The sequence below is a fragment of the Gorilla gorilla genome, chromosome 4 (genome assembly GCF_029281585.2).
Source record: "Gorilla gorilla gorilla isolate KB3781 chromosome 4, NHGRI_mGorGor1-v2.1_pri, whole genome shotgun sequence".
Lineage (NCBI taxonomy): Eukaryota > Metazoa > Chordata > Mammalia > Primates > Hominidae > Gorilla > Gorilla gorilla.
Window position 1 is genome coordinate 84,740,424 of NC_073228.2, and position 14,266 is coordinate 84,754,689.

A 14,266-nucleotide genomic window follows, 5' to 3' on the forward strand; every position below is an offset into this window, starting at 1 on the left:
CATGTCTCGCCGGAAGCCTGCGTCGGGCGGCCTCGCTGCCTCCAGCTCAGCCCCTGCGAGGCAAGCGGTTTTGAGCCGATTCTTCCAGTCTACGGGAAGCCTGAAATCCACTTCCTCCTCCACAGGTGCAGCGGACCAGGTTGACCCTGGCGCTGCAGCGGCCGCAGCGCCCCCAGCGCCCGCCTTCCCGCCCCAGCTGCCGCCACACGTAGTAGGTTCTGTCTGGGACGGGGCAGGGCCATCGGGGCTGGGGGGCGGGGCTTGTGGGTAAGGCGGGCGGAGGGTCCCATGATAGGGCTGGAGGAGGAAGGGGCGGGCTGAAGAAGGGGAAGGTGGGAAGAGCCCAGCCGGGGCTACAAACTGGGTGAAGCGCTGAGGTTTTAGTACTTCCGTTTGAGGAGATAGGCAAAGGTTACGCAGGCCTGAGACAGGAACTCAGGTCTCCTGACTCGCATTCTGATGAGGGGGCTTGTGGGTAAGGGGTGCGTCTTTTAACCTCCATCCTTTTTTTTTTTTTTCCTTGGTGGTCGAAGAGTTTTACTGATTTTTTAAAAAAATGCTGGATTGGGTGACTAGAAGAAAGCTGCCCTTAGGTCTCCAGTTTTTAAGACTACAACAGCGTGGCTCAATATTTGAAATCACTACGGTTAAAAGCAGTCATATTGTGCAGTTCCCCAGTGAACACTTTTTGTAGTTTAGATTATAAAGTCTGAAATACAATTTGGGTGGATAAAGTTTCTTAGGATGGTATAGATGTGACTAATCATGGAGTCCTTCCTGTTGCCATCCTTCAACGCAATAAGTACGTTTGTTTGTTTTTAAACCAGAGATACTGCCACAGGAAAAGCCCAAGGGTGACCCCTCACTTGGGTCACCTGCACAGTATTTTTCAGACTGAGGCTGTGGAAGGGCATTGAAGACTGGTTTTTAGCCACCTACCGTGTTTTAATGTAGGTGACAGCTTGGGTGCTTCAAAATCTTGTTCCCTTCGTATATATTTCTCCCTTAAAATGATTACTCCTCTTCTGTTTTTTTTTGAGGACGACCTACATTTTCATGAATTCACCAAAATTTTGCACCCACCATTTAAAGAGTAGTTGGTGAAGGACTTATGTATGCTTTTGGCAAGTTTTCTGCCAAGAAAAAGTTCATAATCTTGTCACATCTTTAGTGATGAACATAAACCGTTTAAACAGGAAACACTTAAATTGCAATGAACATGTCAAAAATGATACTGTTCTTTTATTACCTATCTTTTCCCCTCTGTGCCTTTGCTACATAACTGTTTATTTCTTAGAGGTATTTTATTTAGCATATGTAAGTAGGGTGATTCAAGTTTTATAATTAGAGAAAGCTGAAGGCTGATTGAGTCAAGACAGGTAGCAGCCTTGGTTTCAATTAATTCTAAACACGGCTTGAGTTGCTGAGGCTCCTGACTATCAGACTCTACCTTGTCTTTTATGGTGTTAAAAACAGTTCACCCATAGGGTTTTCCAGAGCTAAAAGTGTAGAGGATTCTTTGAAGAGTGGATGGCAAGGAACCTTGTCATTCAGTTGTAAGGTTTAAATTGCTTCACATACGTCAGGCCTTCTCAGAATAGAGATAACACATCATTTTCTAACCTTCCCGATATAGACTACAGAAATTGACAGAAGAAAGAAGAGACCATTGGAAAATGATGGGCCTGTTAAAAAGAAAGTAAAGAAAGTCCAACAAAAGGAAGGAGGAAGTGATCTGGGAATGTCTGGCAACTCTGGTGAGTTGTGGGGGATTCTTTTTTCTCCTCAGTCATGGCTCTGGTATTCTGGAATTCTCCAGAGAGCAGAAGAGCCTATTAGAATTGTGTCTTTTTTGTTTGTGGAGAAAGGTCCCTTTTGTTCCTGAGCAGAGTGGCCTCCTATAGGTGATGGTGATGTGTATAGGAGGTTAAGGGGATGGTAGAGCTAGAATTCTGCAATTTAGCTGTAGTTCTCCCAACTTTCTCCTTTATTCCTTCTAGCTATTTTTGTCCTGGTTATAAAATTAAAACATTCTTGCTACAGAAATTTCAAACAGTACAGAAATGTGGAAGGTAGGCAGTGATAGACCCCATAATCCCTCCCTTTGAGTGAGGCCCACTGCTATTGGTGTTCTGTGTATACTTCCAGATTTTAAAAATTTATACATGTGTATATGTGCACAGTCATAAGCTCAAAAATTAGTTTAAATATATTTTACAGATTATATGATATTCTATACTAATTTGCTACTATCTTTTTCTACTTAATAGAAAATTTTGAACAATTTTCAGTATCAGGACCTGCAGATCTACTCTCCCCCCTTTTTTTTGCTTAGAGCTGCTCTTTGTGTATGTAAAAGGCATTGAATAAAAACAGTATGCCTAGGCTGGGCGCGGGGGCTCACACCTGTAATCTCAGCACTTTGGGAGGCCAAGGCAGGTGGATCACCTGAGGTCAGGAGTTTAAGACCAGCCTGGCCAACATGGTGAAATCCCATCTCCACTAAAAATACAAAAATTAGTTGGGCGTGCTGGTGGTTGCCTGTAATCCCAGCTACTTGGGAGGTTGAGGCAGGAGAATCACTTGAGCCCAGGAGGCGGAGGTTGCAGTGAGCCAAGATTGTGCCACTGCACTCCACGCTGGGCAACAAAGCGAGACTCTGTCTCAAAACAAAAAACAAACAAACAACAGCAAAAAAAATAAATAAAAACCCAGCCTGCCTGAGTGCCTGAGTTCCTGGATTTCTAGAGGTGGTGTTGCATATAGACAGTTGAGCAGATTTTTCTCTAGTTTTATGGTGTCAGAGAATTTGTGATAAGGGAAGACAGGAAATCCATCTTTATTCATTATCCTCAGGAAATTAGGTAAAGACAATGAGAAAAAAAAAAGTCCCAATTCAGATAGAGGTATCTGTCCAGTGGAGATATATGTAAAATATTAATCCTTCCATAAAAGGTAAAATTTGAATTTTAGGGTCAACATGAAAGTGTTAGTATGAAATAACTACAGGAATGGAGATGTGTGGCTAAGGAGAAAAGTAAATCTAAAACTTCACCTTTCTGGAGGGGGCATGCAAGGAGGCGTGACTTGAGAGAATTTGCCACATGTTAATGTTACAGTTCTGGGGCAGCCTACCTTTCATTGCTTGATTATTCTGCATAGACCCATTTTTTAGGTCTACAAGCACTGAATGAGCACCTATGATTTTTATTCTAGAGGCTTTTTGTAGCTCATTTATTTTTCCTAAGAATGCTTTTTGCCCTCTTTTTTTTTTTTTTGAGATAGGGTCTCTCGCTCTGTCACCCAGGCTGGAGTGCACTTGTGCAATCTCAGCTCACTGTAACCTCCTGGGTTCAATCTCAGCTCACTGTAACCTCCTGGGTTCAAGCAATTCTCCTGCCTCAGCCTCCCGAATAGCTGGGATTACAGGTGCGTGCCACCACACCTGGCTAATTTTTGTATTTTTAGTAGAGTCAGAGTTTTGCCATGTTGGCTAGGCTGGTCTCGAACTCCTGGCCTCAAGTGATCTGCCCGCCTTGGCCTCCCAAAGTGCTGGGATTACAGGCATGAGCCACTGTACCCAGCCTGTTGTTCTCTTTTTATAGAGGAAGAAGTGGGTGATAGATGAAGAGAATTGATGATTATCACAGTTAAGTAACTTAACTAAGACCACATGGGGACAGTTGAGATGGAATGTTGTTGAAATAAGACAACACACTTGGCATATTTTAAAATAGGACCTTTGCCACTTGTTAAAAATGGCACTAAGGAAGAAGGGGGAGGATCACTCACTAGTCAGAAGCTGGGTGACTGTTCCACTTCAGTTTATTTTATTTTTTAGAGACAGGTCTTACTCTGTCATCCAGGCTGGAGTGTAGTGGCAGGATCATTGCTCATGTAGCCTCAAACTCCTGGGCTCAAGCCATCCTCCTGCCTTAGCTTCCTAAGTAGCAAGGACCACAGGTGCATGCCACCATGCCTGGCTAATTAAAAATATATATATATTTTTTAGAGACAGGGTTTTGCTGTGTTGACCAGATTGGTCTTGAATTCCTGGTCCCAAGCCATCCTCCTGCCTCAGCCCTTCAGTAGCTGGGACTGTGCTCCTGAGCCATCATACCTGGCAAGTTTTTTGTTTTTGTTTTTTTCTAATAACAGAATTATTAAGATATAGTTCTTGGGGCCAGGCACGGTGGCTCACGCCTGTAATCCCAGCACTTTGGGAGGCCAAGGCAGGTGTATCACCTGAGGTCAGGAGTTCGAGACCAGCCTGGCCAACATGGTGAAACCCTGTCTCTACTAAAAATACAAAAATTAGCCGGATGTGGTGGCGGGCGCCAGTGGTCCCAGCTACTCAGGAGGCTGAGGGGGGAGAATCGCTTGAATCTGGAAGGTGGAGGTTGTAGTGAGCCGAGATCGTGCCACTGCACTCCAAGCTGGGTGACAGAGTGAGATTCTGTCTCAAAAAAAAAAAAAAGATACAGTTATACAGTATGATTCACCCATTTAGCATGCACAATTCGGTGGCTTTTAGGATATTCCCAGAGTTGTGCAACCATCATCAAAGTCAGTTTTAGAACATTTTCATCACCCCAAAAGAAACCCTGTGCCCATTAACAGCCACCTCCTGTTCTGCCCCAGCACTCCCCAGCCCTAGGTAACCACTAATCTACTTTCTGTGTATAGATTTGCCTATTCTGAACATTTCATATAAATGGAATCATACAATATGTGGCCTTTGGTGTCTGGTTTCTTGCACTTACTGTAATGTTTCTGAGGCTCATCCGTGTTGTAGCATGTATCAGTACTTCATTCCCTTTTCTAAAAATATTCATTTTCTTTATTGTGGTAAAATATACATAACATAAAATTTATCACCCTAGACATTTTTAAGTATACAGCCCAGGGGTATTTAGTACATTTATATTGTTATGCACCCACCACCACCATCCATCTCCAGAACTCATTTTATCTTGCAATCCTGTAACTCTGTACCCATCAAACACTGACTCACTGTAACCGCCTTCCCCCAGCCCCTGGCGCCTACCATTCAGCTTTCTGTCTCTATCATTTTGGCTACTCTATAATGCATTCATTCCTTTTTATTTCCAGGTAGTATTCCATTGTATATATCCACCTCAGTTCTTAACTCTTCAATTAACAAGTTATTTTTTATACCTGGGATCCACGGGGGAAGGAAACTTTTATACTCACAAGCAAACTTAGATACATTGGAAAAGCCAGTTAAGTATGTATTTTGAAAACCGAGGGAATAATAATAAAGTAACAGATGCATAGTCCATTTTCACACTGCTGATAAAGACATACCAGAGACTGGGAAGAAAAAGAGGTTTAATTGGACTTACAGTTCCACATGGCTGGGGAGGCCTCAGAAACATGGTGGGAGGTGAAAGGCACTTCTTTTTTTTTTTTTTTCTTAATTTAAGTTCTGGGATACATGTGTAGAACGTGCAGGTTTGTTGAAAGGCACTTCTTACATGGCGGTGGCAAGAGAAAATGAGGAAGAAGGAAAGGTGGAAACCCCTGATAAACCCATCAGATTTCATGAGACTTATTCACTATCATGGGAATAGCACGGGAAAGACTGGCTCCCATGATTCCTCCCACTGGGTCCTCCCACTGGGTTACCTCTCACTGGGTCCCTCCCACAACACCTGGGAATTCTGGGAGATAAAATTCAAGTTGATATTTGGGTCGGGGCACAGTCAAACTATATCACATTGGAAAAGATTCAAAAATATATTTTTAGCATAAAGGAAGTCATGGTAAACAAGGTAACTGTATACTGGAAAAGTCATATTTAGAAGAAAAGAGTCACTATTTCTTCGGAGATTCTTAGCGTTTAGCATATAAGACATCAAAGGTTTTTTATTTTTAATTATAGAGGGTTGTCTTTTTCTCTGGTTGCTTTTAAGATTTTCTCTTAATCACTGATTTTCTTGTTTGGTTTTCTTTCTGCCCGATATAATCTGCAGGAACACATATTTGATTTTGGTGGACCTTGTCTCTTTCCCCCACACCCGAAACAGCCTGTGCTCTCTAGCACAGGCTGGAGTGCAGTGGCACAATCTCAGCTGACTGCAACCTCTGCCCCGCCAAGTTTAAGCAATTCTCCTGCCTCAGCCTCTGGAGTAGCTGGGATTACAGGCACTCGCCACCACGCCTGGTTAATTTTTTATTTTTAGTAGAGATGGGGTTTCACCATGTTGGCCAGGTTGGTCTCGAACTCCTGACCTCGTGCTCTACCCGCCTCGGCCTCCCAAAGTGCTGGGATTACAGGCATGAGCCACCGTGCCCAGCTGCCTTTGTCTGGTTTTTAATTTTTATTTCCTCGTTTATTTTTATCCTGTTTAGAGCTCATTTAAAGCTTCTCAAGTCTGTGGGTTTATAGGTCTTATTAAATGTGGGAAACTTTTTTGGTTGTTATTGTTTCACATTTTTTCTGTCTTCCTGTCTCTTGTGTCTTCTTCTGAGAGTTTATTGCAGGGATGTTAACTACTTGATGTTATCTGTTAAGTCATTGAGGCTCTTTTCATTTGTTTTCCAGGCTTATTTCTCTTTGTACTTCATTTTGGATAGATTCTACTGCTCTGTTTTCAAGTTCAGTGGTCTTTTTTTCTGCTATGTCTAATCTGCTGTAAATCTCACTTAATAAAATGTTCGTTTCCCATATTGTATGTTTCATTTCCAGAAGTTCCATTTTGTTCTTTTAAAATATTTTCCAGTTCTCTATATGAATTATATCTCAGTAAAGCTAAAAAAAAATCCTTTTGCTCCTCTTTTTGCTCATGTTTTCCTTTACATTCTTAATTATATGGAGCATATTTATAAATGGTGTTTTCTTGTTCTTATATGCTAATTGCATCATCTCTGTCATTTCTGGGGCTGCATCCCTTGACAAATTTTTCCTGTTTTTTGCATGTCTAGTAACTAATTATTTGGATCATGGATATGTTGAATCTGTGTTGTCTCCTGCTGGAGTGTGTATTTCTTTAGAGTGTTGGACTCTGTTCTGGCAAGCAATTAAATTCCTTTGGATCACTTTGGTCTTTTTAAGGATTGTTTTTAAACTTCGGTAGAGAATAATAGCCCTTACTGTAGAGCAACTTTAGTCACATTCTACGGCTTGACCTTTTCAGAGTTAGAAAGGGATGCATAGTAGCAGTAGCACACCATTATATATCGTATTTCCACAATACAGAGACAGTAGACATTAGTAACATTAAGAATGTAAACACAGTCATATGCTACCTAATGACAGTCAGTGAGGGACCACCTATACAACATTAATCTCATAAGATTATAATAGGTATTTTTACTGTACCATTTCTATGTTTAAATATGTTTAGATACACAGATACTTACCATTGTGTTACAGTTGTCTCTAGTATTCAGTACAGTAACATGCTATACAGGTTTATAACCCGGGAGCAATAAACTATACCATATAGCCTAGGTGTGTAGGAGGCTATACCATCATCTAGGTTTGTGTAAGTACACTCTCTGATGTGCACACAATGATGAAATCACCTAATGACACATTCTTCGTAACATATCCCCATCATTAAATGATGCAAGACTGTCAACACCTGTAGTAAGTTTTAGGCAGTGACTAAGTATTTATTATTCATCCAGTAGCATCTGCCAGCCATAAGAGTCCCTGATTATTTCATCTCTGTTTTTAACACTTCGGTTTTAAATACTGTCAAAGTCAAATAAAATATAGAGACAAATCTCTAAAACATTTTATTTGGGGCGGGGCACAGTGGCTCACGCCTTTAATCACAGCACTTTGGGAGGCGGAGGCAGGCGGATCACCTGAGTTCAGGAGTTCGAGACCAGCCTGGCCAACATGATGAAACCCCGTCTCTACTAAAAATACAAAAATTAGCCAGCTATGGTGGCACACACCTGTAATCCCAGCTATTCAGGAGGCTGAAGTAGGAGAATTACTTGAATCCAGGAGGCAGAGGTTGCAGTGAGCCGAGATCACGCCATTGCACTCCAGCCTGGGTGACAGAGTGAGACTCTGTCTCAAAAAAAAAAAAAAAAAATTTTATTTGGGAAGCAAGAATTGCAATTTGGGACATACACACAGACCAGGTGGTCTTTGGTATGTTTGAAGGACAAAGAGAAAATTGGAGGTTTTATTAAAAAGGAGAAATAAGCCAGGAGCAGTGGCTCACATCTGTATTCCTAACGCTTTGAGAGGCCAAAGCAGGAAGATTATTTGAGCTCAGGAGTCAGAGACCAGCCTAGGCAACATAGGGAGACCCTGTCTATACAAAAAATTAAAAAAAAATTAGTTGGCCATGGTGGCACTTGCCTGTAGTTCCAGCTACTCAGGAGGCTGAGGTGGGAGGATCTCTTGAGCCTGGGAGGTCAAGGTTGGAAAAAGAAAATGTATTGTTTTGAACGAAGGTTCATTGGTACTCGGAAAATTTGGGGTAACTGGCAAGCTCTGATTAGTGAATGACTGCAATGGGTAAAACTAGCCTTAGCGTCACAGCAGGTTGTTTTAGCAGCTATCAGGTAAAATTGGTTTCAGGTTACAGTAGGCAGTTTTAGCAGCTAGGCTTGCAGAGAATTACATTTTTGGAGCAATGATACGTGCTCTCAGTGCTTTTTCCCCTGGCCTCTCTACTCCGTTTCAATTGAGTATGACAAGAATGACCCGATTTATATAATCAACTTTCACAATACTTTTTTTTTTTCCAACAAATACAACTCCAAGATCTTCATCCCACTTTCATTCCAGGCAGAGTTTTTTTTTATGTCTATAGGAGGGAAAATCTTTGTATAACATACACACTTATTGTATATTTTTGAAGAGCGATACAAATATACATTTCAAAAAAGAGAGTAATAGTAAACAAGGTGAATATACATTTGAGAAAAGAGTCAAATTTAAATTTTTGTGGCTAGAAAATTCACAGGAGATCTAATGAAAGCCTGTGAAGAGGTTTAAATATAAATAGGGAAAATTTTAAACTATTTTTTTTTGAAGCAACAAAAGCAGAGATTTATTGGAAACAAAAAGTACACTCCACAGGGTGGGAGTGGGCCCTAGCAAGCAGCTTGGGAGCAATTTTAAACTTTTAGAAATGAACAAAACACAACTCTTGCCTTCAGAGTGTTTTTGCTTTAATAGGGAAGGTAAGAGGTGATAAATGTGTGCAGTCCCAGTTCCTTTACATTTAATAGCACCAACCTAATAGTAGTGCTCTAAACGGTGAAATACTGTGTTCTAGTACGTGGTAGGGATACAGAAAATGATAGTTTCCCTTCTTTTATGGATTGCTTGTTTACGAAAAACTGCCAATTGGCAGACTGTGATGAGTGCCACAGGGAGATGTGATCTTGTTAGAGGAACACAGAGAAAGAAAAGATGATTTTAAGCTGTGAAAATTAGCAGAAGGTTTTATGGGAAAGGTAGATTTGAGATGGGTCTTGAAGAATGAATACAATTTTGACATGCAGAAAGCATATCATGGGCAAAGTGATGGTGTTTCTGAGTATGGTGATTTGGTTTTCTTGGTAAACCCCTGATGTCAATATCAAGTCTTTCCGCTTGAGCTAGTAAGATTTCCCAGTCAAGAGTCCTCCCAGCTTCTGCCTGGAGGGGAGTAGGAGTGCTCTGGCTTCCTGGGTTCTGGAGAGGCCGTGGATCTCAGCATACATTGTGTCTGTGTTCCTATCATCCTTCTGGGTTAGGTACAGTACTCCATCAACTGTGCTTGTTTTGCCTTTCCAGGGAAGAAATCTCCAGTTGGCTGCTGATGTGGAGGAAGGACAGTTGTCTTTGAGTTTGGAGTATGGTAGGGGTTTAGGGAACAAATTGCTTTGAACCAATCCTCTTTATTTTAGAACCTCCCTTTATTCCTTTCCAGAGCTACTGGTACTCTAATTCCTGAGTCTTTTGAGCATTTTGTGTTGTAATTAGAGTTGGCTCTTGGTTTTCCTAATTACTTAGTATTTAGCTCTCAGGTGTGCTGAATTGGTTACTGTTCATTTGTTTTCCTTTCTAGCTTTAGATATCTCATTTGCAGTTGTTACCTCTCCTCTCTGTCCTTATGGGCTTATGTCTTCAAAAAAAAAAAAACAAAAACAAAAAAGAAAAAAAACCTCTACTATAGTAATGAGGTTTCAGGAATGAGTGAAATTGCATCTGTGTTTAATATGCCATCTTTACCCTGAACCCAGTGTTTCTTTCTTTTTTTTAAAAAAATCACATTATTGTTAGGTTCATTGCTTTATTGGGAATCTACCTCTTTAAAAAATTCTATGCTGGTTATGAATTGACATAATGAGACCAAAATTACTACTGTTCTGTTTTCTTCTTATTTGCTACCTAAGAGCCAAAGAAATGTCTGAGGACCAGGAATGTTTCAAAGTCTCTGGAAAAATTGAAAGAATTCTGCTGCGATTCTACCCTTCCTCAAAATAGAGTCCAGACAGAATCTCTGCAGGAGAGATTTGCAGTTCTACCAAAATGTACTGATTTTGATGATATCAGTCTTCTACATGCAAAGAATGCAGTTTCTTCTGAAGATTCGAAATGTCAAATTAATCAAAAGGTATGTAACTGCTATAGATGAGTATCCAGTTACCTAGAATAGTGGGTTCTGAAGTACTATCAGGTTCTCTGAGGTCATTCATGGCAATAGTTCCTAAACTTGGATGATCTTCTGAATCATCTGAGGGAGGTTTTGTGTTTTAGTTTAGTTTTTTTACATCCCTGGAGATTCGATTTACTATGTTTTGGGAGGGATTAATTGGTTTGTATGGGAACAAAACAAAAGCCTTCCAGGTAATTCTGAGGTATTGCCTGGATCAGGAGCCCTTGACTTGGAGGGATTCTTTATTGAGAATTAATACAAGCACAGTTTCTTACAGTCCTCCTTAGAGTTTCCATGATTACCGTGGAAAATCATGATGGGCAACTTAGATATTTTGAGGTTTCAGTTGAAAGCTTGATCGATAGAAAGTAAATTCAAATGTAAGCCAAATGAACATGGGCTTTTTACTTTATCCACTATTTGTTTTGAGACTTTTAATGGTTTTCATCATTGCAGAATCAGGGAATTTAACTCATGCTCCATCATTGAAATCTGTAATTCAGAATAGTGATTGGTTCACAACCTTAGCTTTACATTGGAATCACCTGGAGAACTTAAAACAAAAATTGCCATTAAGAACCTTCCCTCAGAATCTTATCTAATTGGTTTTCACTGAGAAATGGGCATGGATATTTTTTAAAAGTTTACATTTTATTTTGTATTTTATTTTTATTGATGGAGTCTTGCTCTGTTGTCCAGGCTAGAGTACAGTTGTGCGATTATAGTTCGCTGTAGTCTCAAACTTCTGGGCTCAAGCAATCCTCCCACCTTAGCCTGCAGATGAGGTGAGACTAAAGGAAAAGCAGTCATTTTAATCTGTAGCTGTGATTGACAACCATTGAATTAGAGAAATGGTTCTATGTATGTATATGTATGTGTGTATGTATATATATGAGTCATTGAAATTCTAATGAAAGCTGTTGGCCTTTTTCTTCAGAAAAATTCTCAAGCCAACAAAATTTTGCCTATGATTTTTGAGATTTCACACCTTTCCCACAAAGTCCAGATCCATGAACTCCTCCCTCAGCCAGGCTAATATTGATTGACTTATCTTAGATCATCAAGAAAAAAAAAGGTGTTTTTGTTTTTAGTCTCTTTTAATACTTAGAAGCAGTTCACCTAAGTATAGTGGTTATTAAGCATAGAAGTCATAAAGTTTATCCATTAAAGCTCACTTTATTGATAGGAGCATTTACTCCAAGGTCTCAGAAGAGCATATACATTATTGCTTTATACATAGAATGACCAACTTGGCATGTCCACATCACAGGAAATTAGAAGTAAGTAGATATAGGGGGCACGTAGAAGCAGTGCCATTATTACAAGTGATAAGCTGTTTGATGGCATGGATAGACGTGGATGAATGGCAAAAAGCTACTGAGTGAACATAAATGCCCCATGGTCCAGGACCATTAGGGTGGGGTCAGCAATGCCATAACTCTCAATAGGTTTTGAAATATATTCTGATCACTCTGAATTGTCCAGACAAGGTTAAATTGAGTTCAGCATACTGTCTCTGGGAATATGAAATAGAATGTAATGTATCTGATGAGTATTTCTATCCAAATCATTTTTTTTAAAGTTGCTTATTTTGTTACCCAGGTATTAATATGTACAACAAACCCTCATGACACAAGTTTACCTATATAACAGACCTGCACATGTACCCCTGAACTTAAAATGAAAGTTAAAAAAAAGTTGCTTAATATTCAGGTATTTAGATTGATTTAATTGTTAGCATCCCATAAGGATAAAACTTTTTTTTCCTGGAAGCTTATCTCATTTCCTAAAAGAATAAAGTATGAAGTAAGAATAAGTTTTTACAATTTAAGAAATATATTTTCTGTGTTGATTAACTTTTATACTACATAGTATATACCTGCATTTAATATAGAATACATACTATATTCCATGACATAAAAGTCATGGAAACAAAATAGGAAACTCATCAAAATTAAAAGCAAATGCATTCTCAGGTACAGGAAAATTGTTATGCAATCCTTGGGGTGTTGCTTCGCCAGCTGTAAACCTCTGTGGCTGGTGGTGCCTTTGCCCGAGTTTTTACTTGGGCCTGCTGGGCTCATTCCTCCCACTCGGCCTGGCAGGCTGTGCTTGGCTTTTGCTTTTGGCCTGAATCTCGCAGCTGCCAAGGGTGAGCCAGGAGTGGAGTGGTGAGGGTGAGGGGTGTGTGAGCAGGTGACCATGGGGTCTGGCCCCTGTGCACTGCCAGGCATGCTGGCTTCGGCAGGTGGGCAGCTCCAGGTGCCAGCGTGAGTGAGGGCTGGACCAGGAGTACCACAAACAGCTTCCACGGCTGGCACCAGGGAACACAGTGGCGCCCAGAAGCTTGGAGATTCCAGGAGGGCGGGGCTCCTGCCTGCTCCCAGCCCCCAAGAGCACAGGGATGCCCAGGTTTGCAGCCACAACTGGGCAGCCACAGCTGTGCCCGGGGAATGTGAGGCTCTCACCCTGCCAACTCAGAAGGGGGCGAGGCTTCTTCCACCCGTTTCTGGCTCCTATCGGTTCTGTGGAGCATGCAGCCCTGGCTGCGCCTCTCCTACTGCAGCTGGCGTTACGGCAGTGGCTGCTCCAGATGGGCTGCCATTGCCATCATAATGACCTGGATTTCTCTTGCCAACCTCTCCATGCCTCACCGTCTTCTTATTGCTGATCTTTGGAGGTTTGCTGGACTGCACTGTTCAAATAAATTGAGTTTTTTTTGAAAAGTTAGTATCTTTACCTGATGTCCCGGTGAAGCTGAACTGTTTTAAACATTTGGGAACTACAAAGTGTACATGTTTCTGGGTTTTCTTTTGGAGTGGGGTTCCCGTTCCTGGGCCATTTTGCTTCTCTCTCACTCTCCCCTCTTCTTTTTGGTCACTAGATTTTTAGGCCATATTTTTGATTGTAGGGGGAGCTGGGTAAATTTTTAGAAGTTGGCAGTGACAGAGTGGCAATTAATTAGAAGTTGGATTTAGCCAACTATAAATTTGTCTCATTTACATTTTTCTAAATTAAGTCTAATAAGCGAGGAATTTTCCCTAAGCTGTGAATTGGAATTAATTATGGTTCCTCACAGAAAGGTAAGAATAGTAGGAGTACTAATGTTGAAAATGTGGCCTTGTGCTGTATATTTTTTAACAGCTCTTTCTCATGTTTCTTTACCAAGAGAATCATGGTTCTTTCTTTCTATAAGAATTTATAGAATGTGCTGTCTTTTACAGTGTGCTTGGAAGTATAAAACATTAAGTGCAGCTTTATCTGTTGGCATGCTTTGCTCAAAGTGGTTTTGCCCTACTCCTGAGAGAGAGCCAGATTTGTCCCCATTGGCCTTTTGTGCATTACACACCTGAGAATAAATAATAAAAAGAAAATAAATGTTAATAATAATAGATTTAATGAAATCAAATTTAAAACAAGTATGTAAAACATTAAGATATTTAGACTTTCAAAATTTGCATAAAAATTCTATGATAGCTTACTTGGTTCATAATTTTTTTTAACCTTCTACTTTGAAAATATTTGTAACCTATGGATAGTTTGCCTGAATGCTACAATGTGCTTCTATAAACTTTTCATCTAGATTCACTAAGTGTTAGCTTTTTGCCAGATTTGCATTTTCCGTC

General features: G+C 40.5%; 1 protein-coding gene across 6 annotated transcripts in view; it reads left to right on the plus strand.

Annotated features, from left to right (window-relative positions):
• Position 1: 1 nt before the first annotated feature.
• MSH3 (mutS homolog 3) overlaps positions 2 to 14,266 on the plus strand; it is a 225,327-nt gene continuing 211,062 nt past the window's right edge. For 3 of the 6 annotated variants that reach the window (XM_055386149.2, XM_055386150.2, XM_063706646.1), the window contains exons 1-3: positions 2 to 211; positions 1,637 to 1,757; positions 10,378 to 10,598. In XM_055386149.2, the coding sequence (XP_055242124.2) occupies positions 2 to 211; positions 1,637 to 1,757; positions 10,378 to 10,598 (552 nt within the window). Of the gene's footprint in view, positions 216 to 353; positions 483 to 1,636; positions 1,758 to 10,377; positions 10,599 to 14,266 lie in introns of those variants that run through there. The other 3 variants (XM_055386152.2, XM_063706645.1, XM_055386151.2) reach the window with 3 other exon arrangements.